Below are 21,453 nucleotides of genomic sequence, written 5' to 3'. Positions count from 1 at the left end.
AACCATCTAAAGAATTTGCATGCCATACTTCACAAAACCACAGAATGGATGAGGTTGAAAGGGACCCCTTGAGATGATCTAGTCCAGCTCTTGTGCACAGAGCAGGGTCAGCTACAGCAGGTTCCCCAGGGCTGTGAGTATCTGTAAAGATGGGACCTCCACAGTCAGTTCCAGTGTTTGACCACCCTCACAGGAAAAAAAAAAAAAGTTGTTTTCTGGCATTCAGACTGGATTTCTTGTTTTTCAGTGTGCTCATTGCCTCTTGTCCTCTCAGTGGGCAGTACTGGGGAATCTAGCCCTCTCCACCCCCTCCCTCCATCAGCTATTCACACACACGGTTAAAATCCTCCCAAACCTTTTCTTCTCCAGGCTGAACAGCCCTAGCTCTCTCAGCCTCTCTTCCTATGACAGATACTCCAGTCCTTCAAACACATCAGTGGCTCTGCACTGGCCTTGCTCCAGTGCATCAGTATCTTCCTTGCACTGGAGAGCCCAGAACTGGACCCAGCACTCCAGTGGTGTCTCTGCTCACAGTGCTGAGTGGAGGGGAAGGATCACCTCCCTTGACCTGCTGGCAAGTCTCTGCCTAATGCAGCCCAGGATACTGTTGGTCGTCTTTGCTGTAAAAGGTGCATTGCTGGCTCACCAGGGTCCCCAAATCCTTTTCTGCAAAGCTGCTTTCAAGCGATCAGCCCCCTACACACAAGATGCTTTGTCCCCTGGTTCTCAAACACTATTTTCCTTATTTTTGTCTTTAAGATATTAACAATGCCTACCACATAGTGAGAAAAATTTGTATCTGTAGGACCTGGAATATTCCATAGTGAGAGGTACCAATTAACTAGCCCTGCTGCGCAATGTCATCCAATTAAAAGAGCCCAAAAGTAAACATGCAAATTTTTTTTTCATTAAAAAAAGCTTAAAAGAGAAAGCAAGTTTGATATCAGCCAATAAGAATAGCTAACTGAACATAAACTAGAGTTCTTTGCCACCACAAGCAGACAGTAAAGAGAGGAGAGGTTTTTTATTTTTTTTAATGTGTAGCTAGGAATGCATCACAGCAAAACATGTCCCACAAGACCCCACCTTTAGAAGGTAATGTCATATTTTACACAAATGAAGTTGTTTTTAAAGCTGATTTGTCAAGGTTTCTAGAACTGAAAAAGACAGTTTACTGTCAAATATTTGTCTCAAAGAAAAAAAGGAATGAGACCACGTGGTTCACAAAATACTCTTTTCTTTTTCCCTAAAATACAGACATTGTCTTGTTAATGAATGCTGAATCAACTATTATTTATCATGAGACAATTGCATTTATAATGTAAAACAACAGCCCATTGTCAATTTCACCAAAACGATAGTTTAAGGACAAGACAACCACCATGTCAAATGTTTTCCTCCTAGCTGCAATAGCTCAGAGTTGCTTTATACTGGTAACAAGTTTGTTGCTAAAGACGATTCTCAATGTAAGCTAGGCTGTGCCTAAAACCAATTTTAATTCATTCAGTAAACAACTTGCCTGAAAAATCTAGGTGTAAAATACAAATCAGAACAAACTGGTAATAATTAACCATGCATAAGTGGTCCCAAAGAAACCAGAACCTTTACTCACCAGTGTAATCCAGCACAGCTGCATCTACTGAAGACAAAACACTGTTAGTCAGGCCTTTTGTTCTGCTTCAACAAAACACAGAAACAAAAGCAGCAAAACTGCTATGCCACCTTTTCTGTCTTTTCATTTACAGGGTGCCATAATATTGCCTTGCACAATCAGATAATTATTCTGATGACACTTGATCATTTGCATGCAATTTGCAGTACTATCAGCCAATCTGTATCACTTAGCATTGCAGTTCTACATTCTTTATTTGTGAGTTTCTGAAGAGGACTCTCAAAACAGACTTCATTCATCACAAAGAAAGCACTTAAACACTTAATGGTAACGATTTCTATCTAAATCTGAGATAGTGGCTGGAAGGTAGTAAGAAAACAAAATCAAAATGTGTATACAGTATGATGTAATAAAGCTGAGTTACTATTTAAGCACACTTCCAATTGCAAAATCTTGGATTAGGATGAAAATCTTTAAATCTAATATTATTGTGCCTGAATACTAATGTGAAGTTCAGAACACATTGAAGCATGCTTGATCAAAAACACAAACAAGAACCCAGTTGCTTGAGAACAAATTCAAATTTCTTTCTATTCAATTAACAAACCAAAGAGCCCAAGACAAGAAGTCACTGATGATTTCAAAGAAGGCTAAATTTGAATTCATTACAGAAGAATGTTTTAAGTAGCTCTGCAGCAGAAAACCTGTATGCTGAACAGCAGAAAGAAGCAAGATGAGGCATAGGGGTGGGAGTATGATCAGAAAAATAGCTGCTGATAAAGAAATGTGCTGACAATTCATAACAGTGGGTTACTGCTTTAGTTCTCAGATTTCCTAGAGTAAATGGGTAGTTGCTTATTATTTTGATATCACAAGCAACTGTTGCTAATTCGTTTAAAAAAAAACGAAAGGAAGAACAGCAAGTGTGTGGAATATTATTTACTGTTAATCAACACATCTTTTAACCAAAGTTTTCGCAATACTTGAAGCTACATTTAAGTATACAATAGTCTCAATCACAAAAAACAAGCAGAACAATTAAACTCCATAAGGCCTTAAAATTAGAAGCACAGTGTGTATTGTTGGAATATTACTTTGTTTACAAATAGGCTACATATAATTAAGTTTATTTTTCATAGTTTTATTCAAGCAAAATGCATTCAAGGGAAAGGCAACTTACAAAGTTTATTTTACTATGAGTTAATAGAAAAATGTGAACATTCTCTTCTTGCCCCTCCCCCCACCCAGGCACGATTAGTAAAATTTCCCTACAATACTCAAAAAACAATAAGCTTTTACACTAAACATCCAAAAGTAAGCCTGATCAGACAACTGCAAACTTGCAAATTTTTTATTACAAAGTTGGATAAACTTCCAGGTTCTTTCTAATGAAATATTGCATCTCTATGCAATTGATGTATAAAACTACTTTGTCCACAAAGCCTTCTAGGTTCTAAAAGTCTTACTGGTTTCAATAAAGTACTTAGTAGCTTCAGTAACAATCATGTTAATGATATTTACATTACAAGAACGATAACTTGCGGCATTATTTTGGCAAGATTAGGACTGCTGAGAAGATAAGTGGATAAATTTGTTTAACCTGAAAGGTAAGGGGCAACACAAGAACAAAACAACTAAAGTGAAACTAAGCACAAAAGTTATGAAAAATATGGAAAGAAAGATCTATTTTCACCCCCTCCCCCTATAACAGGGTATGGGTCACTTCCAGTGACTGTCTATTCTTATTACAAACATTAGTATTTTCTCAAATTTCATGGCTATTATACTTTTACAGAACAACTGCTTAGAAGTCTGGGTTTAATTTACACCTGTGCAACAGAGTAAGTCACAGTACATTGAGATGTTTAAAAAATATTTATAAACTTGTTTTTGATATGCTAAAGCATTTGGCAACACTTTCACAGCATTTGATTTTATATAATTAAAATTTCATACAGTACTCCTTGTGATTTTTTTTTTTTACATCTAAGAAAAAACCTCACACAAAGTAATATGAACTGCCAAGCTTGACTGCATGATCATGTAATTCCAGTTTATAATACTGGCACTAAACCCTTCATTAATTATGTTGACAAATCATTACCTGTACATTTAATGAAGGCAACCAAGATGATTTGAAAACACAACCTTCAGGTTTTATATTATGTATTTATCAAGGCGTGCAGTTCTGCAGTGAAATGAAAAAGCACGTAAATGTACAAAGAAAATTACAAGTTCACCAGTTCCTGTGACACAAACTGTTTCAATCTTTCAAGGTACTGTCCATAGAGTTCCACATCATTATGGCCCGCTCCTTCTACCCACAGTGGTTCTACAGGTCTCTGGCAACGCTCAAATAACGCTAGGCCATGTGAAAAGTCAATTACTTCATCTTCAGTCCCATGGATTATTAACACAGGAGATGTTATTTTAGAAATTTTGTCAATGCTGCAAGAAAAAGATTGTATCTATGAGCACAGTGAGCTTTATTAAATCTTTTTGAAGGACTAGACTTAGTTTCACATTTTAATTACACATTGTATTTTTAACCATTTAATTCTGAAGTTCTTTAAACCATTAGAAAATTAGATCTTATCAACACCCTGGAAGCCATTACAGTAGCACATGTAAAGCCACACAGAAAGGAAAAGCACTACTGGAAACTATAAAGATCAAATAACAGAACAATCCATCTAAAAGTGGTATTCACAACCATGCTCACTTAAAAAAAAAATTGAAGTCACTGGACTGATGAAACTATTCCTTCAGAGTTCTTCAGTAAAAAAGTGCTTGTCAGAAGTGAAAGAATTTTAGCACTTAAAGTTTGACCATATATGGGGGGGGGGGGGGGGAGGGAATCTTTGAAGTTAAACACTGAAAGTACAAGTAATTCTTTGAGACAAGTGTACCAGTTTGTAATGGCCAACTAGTGGCCTATTTCTAAAATGTATCACAGGAATTTTCTTCAGTTAAGGTCTACTTAGTTTTCTGGTCTTTGCAACTTACAGAAACATATGCAAAAGACTTTGTTCACAGTCAACAGATTAACAATTCACTGGACTAGAACTGCTTGTTAGAATTAGTGATATTAGGGGTCACATATAGGAAAACTAATCACTTTAACACATACGCACTGAAATGATTAGAGGTGTGAAAAACCTAGAAGATTTACAAATTTCTGTAAACTCCTTCAAATCAAATGTTCCTCGTTGTTAGGCACTCTAATTTTTCTCCAACTGTTTTTTTTAAACCTTTGAAAGAAATTTTAGGGAATTTGCCATATTACTTGTTTCCTAGTCTAAAACTTCTGTACTAGAGAAAAAATGCATGCAGAATAAAAAAAATCCTACAACTTACTTTGGGAATGCATCAAAGCAATAGGTCTTCTTCGTATCAGGAAAAGCTACTCGCATTCCTGAGGTCAGTGGAGAATGAAGAATTACAGCAGCACTTTCATACCTAGCAGCAAGATCCACAGATGGTACTGTTCCTATGCTCTGGCCATAAATAATCACATTTTCAGGGCGAATTCCGTACCTAGAAAATTAAAAATGTTAACAAAAGTGGCATATAAAGTGAAACAGCCAAAACCACAACTATACAGCAAGGCAAAAAAAGCATTTCTGAAGATGAAAATTTCCTGAAGAGGGTAAGTGATGAAACAGGAGCTGGTAGAAGAACAAGCAAGTATATTCCGTAACATTTGTGACTTAAAGGGACAATTATTTACTCTGTATTTGCAGTAATTTTTTTTGCCTTATGCCTGAATGATACTGAAATATGGGTTTATTTTTTTAAATACGGATTTGTGAATGCAATTGTGACTCGTATACTAGTTAAAAGCCTTTACTGGTAACTCTAGTGGACCTGCAATGGTCCTTAGAAAACTGATCAGAGCCTTATTAGCTCTATGGTTACCATCAAGTGGAGCATAGTCAAATTGCAAAAATTTGGTCAGCTTCACTCTTCTGATACGTGATGAAAACTGCAAGCTGGTAACATTGTTCAGCAATTTAGCGGGACCTAAAGCATGCCTATACAGACAGTGGTCAGAATATTATGCATTCTGTGTAGTAGCTGAGATGTTTTTTCTTATCACAGTTGATTTGACATACAAGCTAGCAAGAGGAATACCCAATCTAGGCCACAATTAAAACAGCCCAATAAGCACTACAAAATTAAAGTCAAAGCCTCCCTCCTAGTAAGATGAAAACACTATTTTTTTCTGTAATTAACTGAGGTAAACAAAAGAGTCATGAAACATCTAGTTAACACTTATACAAGTCAGATCTAATATATTTTTCTTCATTAGTGTGGATACAAAGAGCAGCTGGTTCCCGAGTAACACTGGAAAAGCCTCTAAGCAGAATGTTCTGCTGTTGGCACTGTTCTTGCCAGCATAAGTGAGCTGCTGATACATCAATCTATACTAACGAAGTACTCAGTACAGGTTCAGACTGCAAAAGTGTATTTATCTGGGCACCTTCATTTAACTTATTTGGGAAAGGAAGTACCTTAAATAGGAAGAGATACTGCACAGCATTACAAAGAAACCCCCAAAAAACAAACAACAACAAAAAACTCACAAACATTGTTCTCATGTATTATCAGAAGCTTGTTCAGCTTTCTAAGTTAGAGCAGACTAGCCTAACAGCACCGTGGATCAGCATGAGGTAAGTTTGATGTTTGCCAACTGACTATAATCCTAAACGGAGTGACAATCAACTGTTTTCAGTTGAAGTGAAGGGAAGCGCAACCACTACCTCTTCTACAATAAATGCATGCATCTTTTCTGTTAAAGCTAGATAACAACACCCGTACCCACAAAGGACTTATCAAATTAGTACATTTCACATGCCTCCAGTAAACCCAGGGAACAGAGGTAACGAAAAATTGTCCAATATCTTATAAATATGGCTAAATAACTGTATGGTAACTGTATAGGTCAGCAAACACTAAAATTAGTGAAGTCTAAAAGCCTCAAAATCAGGACATTAGGAAAAAAGATGGTTCATGTGTACCAAGACATTCAAGTTACCAACCAACAAAAACCAAAAAACCACAAGTACTTTTCAATAAGCCAGAAAACATGTCCTGTGTGTTACATCAGTATGTAATAAACAGTTAATAAAAAAAAATCTAGGAAGATCAAGAAAAACAAAATCACATTGAAGTATTACTAAAATGTAAATACCACTGGCAGAACTCATTAGGCACCCCAATAAGCTTTCTAAACTGGGGCTAAAATCCACTGTTCACAGCTAACATTGTCTATTTAACTATTCATCTACTTATTTAAATTCTGTTCTGCTAGAGTGAAACATAAAAGCTTTAAAACTATTAGCACACATACATTCATAGAATCTATCTGTATCATGACTACTTAATTACTATCAGCCTTTCCTAGAAAGAGTTTCTAGGATCATAATCAAATTAAGAGTTCTAAAACACTAAGACTCAATCATCAGCCTGGAACTACAGGCAAGCCCTTGACCTCACAAGAGTTCTCAGAGAATAAAAAAATTCAAACATTCTGATTAAGAAAGATTTTCCCCAAAATTCCAAAACACAAAAATACAACAAATTAAAGCTTTGAAACCAGAACAAATGTAAGGTCTTCACTATTTCTGTATCTCTTCTGAAACACCTGAGAACAGCCTAGCACCTACTCTTTTACAATTAATCTCCCAATTCAAAATAACTCAAATACATTTGTCCATTCTGAAAGTACAGTATGGCCTTCTATCTCTTTCATATAATCTGAACAAAACTCACATTAATACATGACATTTTGCATCATTAGTATGGCATGGAGTTTGCACAGCATGTTATGACATAACATAGTTCTCAAATAAAAAACCTTGCAAATTATCACTCACATTTCCTCAGGTATTGAGTTTTACAATATGCAGGCATTTGCACAGAAATTTAAAGCTTAAAAGTATATTTTTGAGCATATATTCTCCTCATTCTCATTCTTCCCCCTATTTTTTGATCCAAATCCTTCAGCCTAAAGATAGCTAAATATTAGCTACAAAAAGTAACCCAAGAAAAGCATTTAGTATATTTGGATTAAAGTAAGTCTTTCTCCATCACAGCCAAACAGACTGCCTTCACAGCACCCACCAGAAACTATTTGTTTCGCAGTCTGGAAACTAAAATAGTAAGGCCAGTCACCAGAAGTAGTGGTTCAAAGTAGTCAGACTTTTGAATATTCTGGCTGGGAAAAAAACCAAAAAAACCCACCAAACCAGAACAAGAAGCTTGGAAACCAGAGAACAACATCTGCTATGTCTGTCTCCAGTCTTCCCTCTTCTCTTGAACAGGATTCTGAAATGTTCAGGGAAAAAGGAAGAGCCCAACTGTCCTTCAGTTCCTCTCTCCCAAAAGTATCACTTTCCAATCTAAAATGGAAGAATTCTTGAAAAGATAACTGTTGGTAAGTACCCTAGTCATAAAATGCATGTACTCCTCCTTTTGACAGTCCTCTAAACTCCAGGTAAAGCCCAAGAAGTTTGGTATAAAATTACTCGTTGACTACACACCTGGTCTCCCAAATGAGGAAGTGTTAGACCAAGAGAAAAAGGGGGAGTAATAATGTTCTCTTAATCAGTGCCTTGGAATTACAGGCCATCCTGAGGAAGGGGAACGTGACAGTTACAGAGCCATATGCTGGAAGTAGCTGTTCTGGTGACAAGAGCTCAAAGATATGCTGTAAAAACTGTTGATATCTTTGAAAGGTCATGAATGTTGATCATAGGGGTAATGTAAACACTCTTGTCTACCCAAGTAATCTTAGGTAACATGTCAGAATAGACAGGCCTTCAGTTTGTCAGTGGTGGTAATGGTGGGGGTTTTATTTGTTTGGGGTTTTTTAATTTTTTTTTTTTTTTTAAACTGTAATCACCAGAAAGGACCTCGGAACAAAATCTTTAAAGTAGCTGTGAACGGATGTACCTTCTTAGAGAAAGCACTCTTCTTCAGGGACAAGTTATTCTGGACTGAATCTGGCATAAGATTTAGATAGATATTTTCCACAGTTTAAAGGCTGCCTACAACTGCTGCTCTTTCCCACAGCAACGGAGATTTCAATTGCTTTCAACACCTGAACATCCTCTATGTTCATGCACCTAAGGGCTACCTGCCTGGAAAGCACATGGGACTTGAAGAGCAGTTTTTACATAGAACTAAATGTACCTCTGTTGACATAAGCTTGCTAGCATCCACATACAGTGTCTGAGCACTCACAAACTTCTGCCCTATCATCACACTAAAGGTAGAGGTTAATGTCATTACGAAGCTAAGCTATCGCCGAACAGAAGAGAACCACTTTCCTATTTGCATCTTCAGCCACATGTTGCCCCTCATTGGGCTTCACTAACTAGTTTAGGAAACTAAATTTATCTCTTCTGGGAGCAGGGGAGCAACTACTTTTCTGCTCTTTTGTGCTGGCTGTCTTCAGGGCCAGGCAAGAAATGACATGCCACTGGTGGGTTAAAAGAAAGAGCAAGCCACAAATTGTTGTAACTGTACCATCAGACCACTCCCTAAAATCAGGGCCCAAGCTAACACAGGGTGACTAATGAAACCAGTATCCTCTTCTGCAAGCCCAGATACGCTGATCAGATATAGACGGTCTCTTGTAAAAGAGGCAACCTGAACACTCCTGATCTTTTCAGCTTCTGGCAGGAAAAGAAGAACTGTTAAACAGCAATGAAATATTCTTTTTTTCCCTTTGTGACAAACTTCACAATGTGCTGTAGCAGAAACTCTTTCACCGTTTCCTTTGTATTTCTGTAACAAGACCTTTTCTGCGCTTTACTAAACAGTTATCTTAGTGGCAGTACACCTCTTTTCCACCCCTCCCTCCTCCTTTTTTTCTTTTCATAGATAGAATCCTAGAACAGTTTGGGTTGGAAGATGATCTAGTCCAGCCCCTTGCCATAGGCAGGGACATCTTTCACTAAATCAGGTTGCCCAAAGCCCCGTCCGACCTTACCTTGAACACTTTAACTGGATACACATCATACATCACTTACGTTAGATATTCATCATATTATATATGTTCATTGGATATACATCACATTACCATGATGTGCAATAGGCAAACTACAAAATACACGTCTGGCTGTAACGAGTGGTTTTTGGTTTTCGTTTTTTTTAAATTTCAGTTACCTTTAACAACAAAATACCAGCTGAAGTTACCATACTATACTTGCAGGCTCTTAGACTACCTACCATTTTGCCCTTGATATACCTAGGGGAGACAGAAAGCAATTTATCTTTTTACTTCTGAACTACTGCTGTTGATCTAGAAGACTTGCTCACTTTACAATAATAAAATAAAATACCAGTAAAGTCAGCCTTAGAAGGGTACATTTTTCAGTAGTACCTCTCAGGCTCACACTAATGAAGAGGTGCAATGGATGCTCAAGAGAGGCTACTGTTTGTGAAGCTATTGCAACACACACATTTAACCAACTGACAGCAGCGCTTAGGGCACAAGGAACAAGGGGGAACATCCTGAGGGAATTTTCAACGCGCATTTCAGAATCTTTTGTCATTATGCACATAACACATGAAATTACAGCTGCAAGTTGCAGAACATGAAGGGCATGAACATCCTCCACACCTTTATCAACATTCCAGGCCATGAATAAAAATTCATGAGCATACAGCTCTTCCTCAACTGAAGATGCACACTCCCCTTCTTGTGTATACAACATGCAACATTGCTAGAAGAAAAAGGGAACTGTGTTTTATGAGAGGCAAGCCCACTGACCACGCATGTAGTATCAATAAACTGCACCTCCTCTGCCTCTCTCATGACGGTTTGGCCTTTTCTAAACCTTACAATGCTACTGGTACATTTGTTTTATTGGCAAGATTTCTGTTCATGATAAATTGAGCTACTTTTCCCTATCAATTTAAACAAAAGCTCAGTTTGTCTCCAAATAATTGAAGTTAAGGCACCTCATCTTTTAGCAACCCCCCCCTACTTTTGAATGAAAAAAAAAAATGTAATTTGTGAATTCTCAAAAGAACACTTTCAGCCAACATCCAAATAGATTTGCTATTATTCCTATATTTGGCTGTTCAGATTATGGACATTCTGTCCACTTTGACACATCCATCTGATGGTGAGATTTACCTTTCAATTTTTCAGTTATTATACAGTCCATGATAAGCCACAATGAAAAAGATGTTTGGCTTCTTAAAGGTAAATCTGGTCATGAGGCAACTCCGGCAAGTCTTCGGGTTTCTGAATGAGCGCCACCTGCCCTGTGTTCACCTGGGGCTGGTTAAACCTTTCCAGCCTTTCTAGGTTGTCATCAAAGCCCTTCAGAGACAGCAGAAAATAGGCGTATCCCAAAATGACTCCTGGCATTTCAACACTTTGTAGCTATGACAGTCAGAAAAAGAATGTCCTCACTTGCAGCTTTCATATAGTCCCATGCACATGAATATGCAATAAAGTACAACTTTCCCAAACATGATGGCAGTGAATCACCTTGCCTTCTTCCACAGTCAGCATCCACATGGATAGCTACTGCTTCCTATTAAAATATTGAAAGCAGGTGAAGAATAGGGACACAATTCAGAATCTGCATCTGCTGTTTACCTCATCCGATCTGCTGCCAAATTAGCTTTCTGTATTCATTTACATGCATGACAATATTCACATACCCTTACAGCAACCACTTTTAAGAAAGTGGTGTTGGACCAACCTCACCATCACCCTCAATACTAGTTTCAGGCTATTTCACCCTAGGTGTCCAGACTCCACTGGAGAGTTGTGCCAATTTACAGATGACCATCTGGATTGCCCTTCCAAAATATAAAACTTAACACACTAACACGTCTCCACCACAAACAGCTGTGTTGACTGTAGAATGAAGTCCACATCAGCATTTCAATTACCCCAGAAACACCTTTTAATGCTGGGTTCTGTGATCCTATTTCTGAGAACATGGAATGCAGGGAGCTGTGGGTGGCTGTGATCAATCTCCAACAAAGGTAATTTCTCCATCCCCTCACAATCTGTAAGGCAGTTTAAAAGTCTAGGATCTCCTTCCTCTCTCATCCCATCAACATGAATTTCAAAGGAATTCCAGCTATACTAACATCTATCCTGCAAACAATTCGCTAATTTGTTTTTGCAGAACACTTACATTATAAAATGTTAACGATGGTGCCAGTTTAACACTGACAGAACAGGCTATGCTAGAAAACTGAATCAATGCTGCAGCAAATGCTCAAAGGCTCCATTCTGGTCCAGATATTCATCAAGTATTTAAAAACAGCTGAGCACTGTCTCAGGGCTCAAGAGAATACCATGGACTGGTAACCAAACTGTGTGAGCCAGTATATCCAGAGTCATGTGCTGAACTTCTCCCTGCTACATTCAGCATTCGGATACAAGGACAAGACGAGGTCTGCCAACTGGAAAGTTGTTGAAAGTACTACAGTGGAAACTAGCAATACCAAACACTTTTTAAGCAACGGAAAAAATTCAGTTCACGTTTGCGAAATCCAGAAGTTGGGCAGACCAATCCAAGCTCTATACACTCTACAGAATTACACATTTCTAAAGGAGGTTTTGACACAAAAAATAAATGCAGACAGCAAATGGGACTGAAGTGAGGTCATTCCTGAACGGAAGAGGAAAAAGTAGACAGATGGAGTATGTATTTAGAGTTCCTCCCGACAATGTCCGTTCAGCAAAGGGCATGTTCAGTTGCGATATTAAAATGAACAATCTTACTTGATTGGGGAAGGTACCCTATGCATTGTTCAAGAACAGAAGTGAGAATTCAAGTTGCAATCACATTTTCTTTTAGGTTTTCAATCAGAAATTCATCAGGGGGAGGAAGAGACAATTACAAATTAGTTCATAAAACAGAGCCTGGAAATGGACAGAAACAAACAATTAAGTTTCACCATCTAGTTCTCTTCCATTTTCTGGTATATTTAAACAACTCAGACTGTCTTCCACATTGTTCACAAACCATATTATGTTTTTGGTCAATATTACTGGGTATTTCACCAAGTGGCTATCTTCCAGATCACCTACCAACTACAAACCACAGTCACCAGTGCACCTGCTGCAGCACTTGGCTTACAGAATGGATGTCTAGTTATATCTCAACTTTCCACTGTAATCAAAAGAAATGTGAAAACCTAATCTAACAACACAGTATGCATGTTTTTGAATATATGAGGCCGAATGCCTGTCCCCTGTGGTTGTATGAGGTTTATGATAATAAGCATTCCCCCTACTTCAATATATGAACAAAATATGCTTCTTTAAAAAGAAGTATCACACCTTTGTTATAATGTAAAAGAAATGCAAGACAACGTGTGTATTTAAAACACTAAAAAGGGATAATCTGCTCCAAAGTAATAGGAAAATAGTTAATATTACATTGATCAAGTTCTAAATTCACTGCAACAATTACCAGGCTCCAGGATTAAAAGAGTCTTTACACATGCCCTTACACTAAGTCACATCCTAATATTATATTATTAAACAGCATGCTCAAGTTGCAATGACCGAACCATAACATGCTGCTCTACATTAAATTCAGGTTTTCACAGCTTTTTGGTGCAAAATATACAATATGATGGGAGGTTTTTTGGCAAACATCTATCCTTATGACAGCACAGTGTTTTAAAAAATAATCTTTTTGTAGTTTGGGTACTTGTAACACAAGAAGAATATTGCTCTAAATGGAACAAACCACGGTGAAAAACGCTCTCAAATTTAAGAAGTGAGTATTCAGTGCTGTATTTACTTGGTGCCTGGGATTCTTACCTGTATCAGGGAATGCCTCCAGAGTCTTTCATCTTACTATTTTATCTCCCTAAATTCAGAGGCTTAGAGCACAGAAATTGCTGAAACAACATCCTTCCAATTTGCATTTTTTTCCATGTCCAGTTTTAATTTGAGCTAACACCACTTATTCAAATTCCCGTTTTTTGTTCCCACCATAATGTATTTACATAGATCAATTACAACCACTCCCACACATCATATTTTGCTAAGATAAAAGTATCTTTTTGTTTTACATGGAAAGCTATCTTTGGAAATGCTGTAGCTGCTAGTGTGAATTCTGAAACAAATTCTGTATGGTCTGAACACCATACAGAAATCCAAACAGAGCCTCACCAGGTTCTCTTATAACAGCTTTTCTACTGCCCCTCACTACCAAAAAAGTAGGTGATGGAACTATCTGAAAAAACAGCCTGCATTTTCTCTCACCCACATCACATCAGTGGCTCAGTTATGGCAGAATCAATTATTATAGGTTTTTCGTATCTTCTGAGATTTCCAACTGAGAAGATCCCAAACTGTGACAATAAGGATTATCTTCTAATCATTCAAGACTGAAACATACCTTATTAAATTTCATCCCATTTCAATTTTTCTAGTATATCAGTACTATAACTGATCCTGTTCAATATTGACAATGCCTTCACCATAAGGCACCACTAATCAGCTTCGATATGAATCCGTTGGTCCTAAAATACAGCATTTCTGTTTAAACTACCAATGCAGATGAAGTACAACCATCTGAAAAGCACGCTGTAAAAGAAAAATGGCAACTAATGTCTTACCTTGTCCTAAGAGCCACCCAAGCAGCATCAATGTCAGCATACAAATTCTTCTCTGTTGGCTTCCCAGAACTTGCACCATATCCAGAATAATCATATGAGAATATGTTGCAATTAATCCGTGACCCCAGTCCTATGTAAAAGCTGCTCATCTGACCTAGGTCAACAGCATTTCCATGTGAGAAGAGCAAAGTATACTTGGCGTTAGGCGAGCAACGCACAAACATACAGGCAATCCTGTTACCTTTACTTGTTCTAGTCATGAAGCACTCAATGGCATCTTTTTCTCTAGAAGAATATTGCCAGTCTGCTCGTTCTGAGAGATGTAAAGTCCAGCGACTACCACTGTCATCACACATCAGTGTGTACGTGGGATCAGGAGGTAAGAATGCCAGTTTGGAGGCAATTTTCCCTGGGCATGGCGGACAACAGAACAGGCAACACAGTTCACTAAAGGAAAGATTATTCATCTTCTAGTCTGAAACAGGAAGAGAGAATAGTATCAGTTTCTAGTTACAATCCTATATAAAAAGAGAAAAAAGAAAAACTCATGGAAAATGTAAACTTAACCTCTCTAGAAAATAATACATAATTTTAGTGGAAACATTTAACAAAACATAGATTTAAGTATGTATGTAAATTTCTATATAATAGCTTATTTGATATTATTAGCTACTTTAGAATGAGTACATTATTAAAGAAGAGTGATAACTCTAAAGCCCTGCCAGATATTAAAACTAAAATATCACTACCCAGGGAAAGAACAAGCATGAGTTTTAGATTTTCTTTGGAGGAAATGAAGTCCCTCATCTTAAGCCACTAAGAGACATGTTCATCCCATTGACAAATACATGTTATAAAGAACAACTAAAATATGTTGCAGTGTTTGCAGGATACTACGGCTATGCAGATCTCTGCAGCCAAAAATCACTACACTGTGTCCTAAATACAGAGAATACGTATTGCAATCATGAGTTACGGGCTCCTGCACGCAGTATCAGCAGTATGAAAAGTGCACAAAGGTCAAAACTTAGAAGGCAAAACAAGATGCTTCTGCTGGCTTAGCAAACACTGTAGACCTTCAGTACACTAAAATCCAGCCATAAACTCCTCCTTGCTCCATATACTGGCTGACATAAATGTTTCCAAACCCTTCAAAGAAATTATTAGCTAAGGTTCCCTGTATTGCACATAGGAATTGGGATTATATTAATGAGAAAACTATTTTTATTCCGCGCTTTAACAAAAACATCCCAAACCAAATGCTCTATCACAGATGTTTGGCAAATCAATATAATCTATACTACCAATTCAAAGCATTGATTAACAGAGTGGGGGGAGAAAAAAAAGTAAACAGACATACACCTAAAGCAAGCTAGGTAAAGATACAGTTGCCCTGAAAAGCAGGCATTGCGTCCTCTTAATTTACAGCAGGGAGAAGGGAGGGGGGAAAAAATCCTTTGTTGTGACAATACTTTTTCTCAGAGGTAGGAAGAGCAATGAAATCTGCCAAGAGCCATGCTGGAAACCAGCACACCTAAGATAAGCATTTACACTACTTTTCTTGTGTTAAGGCATCTGACATTTCAGCTCTCCTTAAATAACTTTTCCATCCCAAATCTATCTACAGGTTTCAAGCTCAGTTCCTGCCAGGTCACTGTGAACAGAAACAATCTTATGGTTTCATGTACCAGCTTTGACTGCTAGATCCAAGTTTACAAATGGGAAAAAACAGCTGATTTCTGATGTCCACAGTCCCATGTCATTTCAGAAATACTTGGGTAATCCAACAATAAAAATGTTACTGCTAACTGTAATACTTGGTGATATTTAGATCGTATTTCAAAGTTTGTCCTCTAACTTGTATACAAGCATAGTTCCACGCCTGTATAAATTTCTCTTTAGAAAAGCTTCGAGGACACTGCTTGTAAGAACTGTTGAACATAGACCACTGAACAACTACCCATATTTTGGATGTATGAATGGTCTCTTCCCTGTGGTAGAATATGAATGCATACTGCATACAATGTTACACAGAGTATACTTGTAGAGTAGTAAACACAGACACAGCAAGACAGCCCGATAAACAGCATGAGTATTCTTGGAATACTACTCCTCTTTGTATGGCACAAAACCCCGTTTTTCTGCCAAGGCTGCTACAGCCAGTGCTTTCACCATGAGTCTCTAGTTTTCTTCAAAATAGAGGGAAATCACAGATTCTTAGATATGGGTGACCAACACTACCAGTTTAGAGCAGACGGCAGGAAGGGTGTACTGATCACCTACCATAAAAAGGTAGATTGTCTTTTAAATGAAGATCCTGAATAAATGACCATATTTCTGCCAGCTACAGAAACAACCACCTCATGTATTCATGTAATCAGCACAAGTAGTCACTCAAATTTGGAATAGCTCATCTGTTCCCTGTCAGGGGAGATTATCTGGACATTAAATTTAATTTTAACCTGCAAGTCAGGACAAGAAGTGGAAGAGGTCTGTGGAAGAGGTCTAGGGATTGGCAAGAGGCTTGGGCTGTCTTACACACAGGAAAAACTCAATACTTTTGTTCCTTCTTTACTTCTCTTAATGCTGTGAGCACCAAAGGAGCCACTTCTTTCACCTCTACTTAGAAAGTTCATGTTCACAGCCCAGTGAAACTGCTGTGATGCCTCAACAGGCTTTTTTTGCAAGAAGTGCTTAAGACCCAGTATTCAACCACACTTCTGTTTCTATCAGAAACTATTAAACCAATCTGTTCCGAGTAAGTTTTCCCACCTTTTCAGAAAAGCTGAAGGCCAAAGCTAGGGACTACAATTTATTTGGGGGGGGGGGGGGGGGAGTGGAAATGTTATTTTATGTGAAAAATTTAGAAGAATATGTATATCCAAAAGTGAGGTATAAATAGCCTGTTCTGCCCAGGACCAGCAGATTGCACTCTACTCCAGCATACAACGAAAGCTACAGAATTTCTTACTTGCTTCCCAATTCACTTGTCAGAAAGAATTAAAATAGGAGTTTACATTATTTATAACTATAAACAGCCCAGCAACACTACAAATATGATCACACTCAGAAAATATTTGCTATTTGTCAAAGTAATTTCAGAAGACTGGAAGCTGGCCTGTGGAATTTACACACAGGGCAGTACTGCAGTAACCACAGTTAATCAGCTGAGACGGTACCGTGCCCCAGGATAGCTTAAATGTGCTAAAAATGGGCTGTTGCCACATACGGCAAATTACTTATGCTGAAGACCATGGCTAAAGTATTATTTCTCCCCTACACTAGACTGTAATGTAGACTTTATACAATGTCTATTTAATCCAATGGAAACTCTGTCTACTGAAACTAAAGATTCTGATTCCAGAGTTGTTCTCCATCTAAATCATGGCTAGCAACAACTCTCTTCTTTAAAAGAAATACTTGCTACTTTCTTCACTCAGAAGACCCAAGAAAAACAGCAGATCCCTAGCATCACTAACTGAACAAATCTGATACAAAACACCTACTGAACTTCCTCAGGAGGATACCTTCAACTAAATGCAAACAATGTTCCCATTATATTGGAACTGGTTCGTCATTCATTGTATTCACACAAGTGTGTTCTTAACCTCCGATCTAGAATGGAACCAGGATGAGAGAGAGTCCCCAGGGTGTATAGAGTAATTCTGATATCACTGTTTAAAAGTTCAACTGAATCAGCATTTCAGCCTAGTAGTTATCCACCAGGTGTCATAATTTAACTTCAACTAAGCAGGCATCATCTTTCCTCAAAAGGTATACTGCTCAGATACTTCAATGAGGGATTAAATTTAATGTTACCCCCCAATAGTGTTTTTTTAATGTTCTTAATGTTAGAAAACATGTAACATGATTTCCTAATGATTCATCCAGCCAGAAATTATCACGATAAAAAGTAAAAGAGAAGTCACAAAACCCCGTTCATTTGGCATTACCCAGCCTTGGTAAAAGCTTTGGAGATCAACAGTCTTAAGAGACCAGTTATTTTATTAAATCTAAAATATAATTTATGGAATGTGAACAAGGTATCACAAGTGAAGTCCCATTACAAATCACTCTAATAACAAATGGGTTTGATGTATGCTTTACCTAGACTCTTATTGAAACTGGGGCAAAAACAACACTCACCACAAATTACCTTAAGCATACAGTTCCACAAGTACAGATGAATAACTTTAATGGGACTCATTTGCCTAAGACACACTGTGAATACCTAAGTTATAGCCTAACACCTTCTGAGCATGTATGACATAAATCTCTGTGCTCATTACGGTAGCATTGTCAGACACAGAGATCAACACATCCTAACAACATAACTATTTTACCTTCTATCTGTCATTTCAGTACTAATAAAGAAGTCAGTGCTGTTCTGCAAACAGAGTTCCTAATGCTGGTAAAATTACTAACAATAAAAAGAATATAATAAGAGAAATACATATATCCTTTAAAATTATACTGCATTTTTCATATAAATTAAGTGGGAAAATTCTGTGGAAGAAACTGTGGAAAACTGATCAACTTCTACTATTGCACTAAGAAAGGCTAAGAAATAAAACAGACCCAAGCGGCAACACCTACCCCTTCTGGGATAGCTTTTAAAAGGAAGGCGAGATCATTTTATCAAATCTATCTCTTTAACTCTCTCATGAATAAAAAAGTAACATAGAAATGACAAACATAAAACTGCCCACAGGCAGTAATTTCAATCAATTCTTCGGCAATTAACCTTTTCATTAAGGCTGACAGAAGAAGGGGGGGAAAGTCCATCTAATCTGAAAGAACACTTCGAATATTTATCCCTAGGATCCCTAGGATAACACGAATATAGTTCTTTCACATAAGCAATTATTCCTGTCCTCCTCCCTCTGCAAATCATAACAAGAGAGTGGCTCCTATTATTCATATCTTTGAGTACTTCAGTATGTACTAGCCTCAAATGCCCAACCCTTGCAAACACTTATCTAGAAATCTTACATTTACATTAAATTATTCTAATTGTATATTTAAATTAAATTACCTATTTCATAGGAACTATTCACAAGAACAAAGTCAAACTCATAAATACAGCTGCTGGTTTGTAAATTTTAGTGGTTCTCTAACTGTAACGGGCAAGATATTCAAATTTTGGGGGATTTTTGTTTGTTGTTTGGCTGGGGGTTTTTTTAAGTCATAATTTTTCATTATATACTGCTGAAATAAGAAACTCTAAAGTAGTTATCCTCACCCTTTCACTGAACACAATGCAATGAAAACTTGAGTTCAAGCCACTACTGAAGCACTCATATTTATTTCAATTTCTGCATTATATTAAAAATGGAACAGAAGGCTATAAAATCCTCCAACAGATAAATCAACAAACTAGTGAAAAAAAAAATCAGTGTCCGATTAAGTATTATATAAAAGGATTAAACTAATAGAATTATTAAGAAAGAATACACAGTAGGTCTGCAAAACAGCACAAAGAAAGTCTATTCAATAATGAAAAAGCCTTACCAAGAATTACTGTGAAGTAACTCTTTAAGCTAATTTTCAAAGAGCAAAACAACCTACATAAAAATAGAGAAGCCTGATAGGACCAAAACTTCATTTTGGTTAGTGTGATTTCAAACAATTAAACAGCTTTAGTATCCTCACAAATTCTAGCAATATTATAAAGCTTAACTTGTATATAGAGACATTATTCTTCTCCTGCAGGTTACGTTGCATACCTCAAAACCTAATAGCACAGTTGAAAAAAGAAAGGGAATACAGGAAACACTAAGTGAAAAATCTAGCCCTTCCTTCTCATCTAAAGAACAAACCAACCCTCTGAAACTCCATATAGACAACTGTGGGTTTAAGTGGGATTGCATAATGTTTTGCACGCTCCAAGCAAGACTCTGCACCACGGGACTGCTCTGCTAAAGCCGTCTGCTGCAGGCTGGCCGGCGCTGAAGCCCTCTGTTGTATTTCAGCCACAACAACCTGGCGCTTCAGTGCGCCAGCCGGTCAGTCGCTGATGAGAAGCTACGCTTTTAAAACCGGTCTGCGTTCAGATGGTACTATTTCGGTTTCTGCAGCCATGTGTTTTTCTGGCTACCTTCTCACCAAATACTTCAAACTTTTAAATTAATAATACCTGAGAGCAATTTTAAAGCCAGCGTCACTCCCGCCATCAACAGCAGAAGCTGAAGAAATACGTTAAACCAGGCTCGCGAGAATTAAATGAACTCTTCAGGCGTCTGTATCTAAAGAGGACTTCGAAGAAGTCAACAACACTGACGCGGAGGCACTGTTCGGACCCGCTAAAAGCCAGAATTTAACAAGTGTTTCAAAAGTCAGCGCGCCCCTTCCCCGAACAAAGGCGCCCGGGGCAGGACCAGGGAGACGGCAGCCCCGGGACAGACCGCCCGCAGCACCGCGGGCCCTCCGAGGCAGGCGACAGCCTCCCGCGGCGCTGGGGGCACCGAGGGCGGCGGGGCAGAGGCCCCCGAGCCCACACAGCCGGGACGCGGGCGGGGGAAGGTCGCCGGGGCCGCCACCCCCTTGCCCGGTTCGGGTCGGAGAGCCGAACCGCCGCCTCCCTCACCGCGGAAGAGCCCGTGCCTGCCGCGGCCCTTCCTCCCGCCCCACGCCACAGCCCGGGAGGGGGGCCGCCGCACGCCTGCCCCAGGCGGAGGAGAAGGGCCGCGGGCAGGTGAGGGGGGGAGAGGAACGGCCGGACCTGCCGAGGGGCCAACTCGCCGCCACACCTCGGAAGCGGAGCCTCGAGCGGCGACCCCGCCGCCAGCGCCGAGCCGGGGCCGCACTGGCTGCTCCCCACCGCCCGCTCACCGCAACTCGCCCGCCGCTGCCGGGGGCAGGAGAGCCCGTACCTGCGCCTGGCGCTCCGCTCGGCGGCGGCGGCGCGTGCGCGGCCCCGCACTTTCCCAACCGCCGCCGCTCGAACGCCGGGCCGGCGGGGGAGGGGTGCCGGTTGTGCTGAGTAACGGCGCGGCGGCGGGCGGCTGTCAGCGCCCCGGCCCCGGCCGGCGCCCGCAGCTCCGCAGCCGCGCTCCGCAGCAGAGAACGTGCGGCCCCTGGAGCGCTGCTCTCCGCGCGGCCTAGGGGAGCGGCGCCGGCCTCGCCTCGCCCAGCGACTGCATCGGACCCAGCGGCTGCCTGGGCGGCCAAGGGGGCGGCGGGGCGGGCCGGGCCGGGCCGCCGGCTGCAGCGCGCCAATGGGG

At 39.3% G+C, this 21,453-nt stretch overlaps 1 protein-coding gene across 3 annotated transcripts; it reads right to left on the bottom strand.

The window, feature by feature from the left end:
* Positions 1–2,529: 2,529 nt before the first annotated feature.
* Positions 2,530–21,421, bottom strand: ABHD17B (abhydrolase domain containing 17B, depalmitoylase). 3 transcript variants are annotated; one of them, XM_072860283.1, is made up of 5 exons: positions 21,103–21,421; positions 14,472–14,705; positions 14,231–14,384; positions 4,970–5,149; positions 2,531–4,060 (listed from the first exon to the last, which is right to left on the bottom strand). In XM_072860283.1, the coding sequence occupies exons 2-5, from the start codon at positions 14,695–14,697 to the stop codon at positions 3,841–3,843; spliced, it is 780 nt and encodes a 259-aa protein (XP_072716384.1). In that variant the 5' UTR covers positions 14,698–14,705; positions 21,103–21,421; the 3' UTR covers positions 2,531–3,840. The 3 variants fall into 3 exon arrangements, with proteins under 3 accessions (XP_072716381.1, XP_072716382.1, XP_072716384.1); XM_072860280.1 differs by having other exon boundaries at positions 2,530–4,060; positions 14,231–14,705; XM_072860281.1 differs by lacking the exon at positions 21,103–21,421 and adding an exon at positions 20,367–20,851 and having other exon boundaries at positions 2,530–4,060; positions 14,231–14,705.
* Between the last annotated feature and the right edge of the window lie 32 nt (positions 21,422–21,453).

Source organism: Ciconia boyciana, chromosome 4 (assembly GCF_034638445.1).
Source record: "Ciconia boyciana chromosome 4, ASM3463844v1, whole genome shotgun sequence".
NCBI lineage: Eukaryota > Metazoa > Chordata > Aves > Ciconiiformes > Ciconiidae > Ciconia > Ciconia boyciana.
Note: the sequence above shows the minus strand (reverse complement) of the source record. Positions and strands in the feature narration are given on the sequence as shown.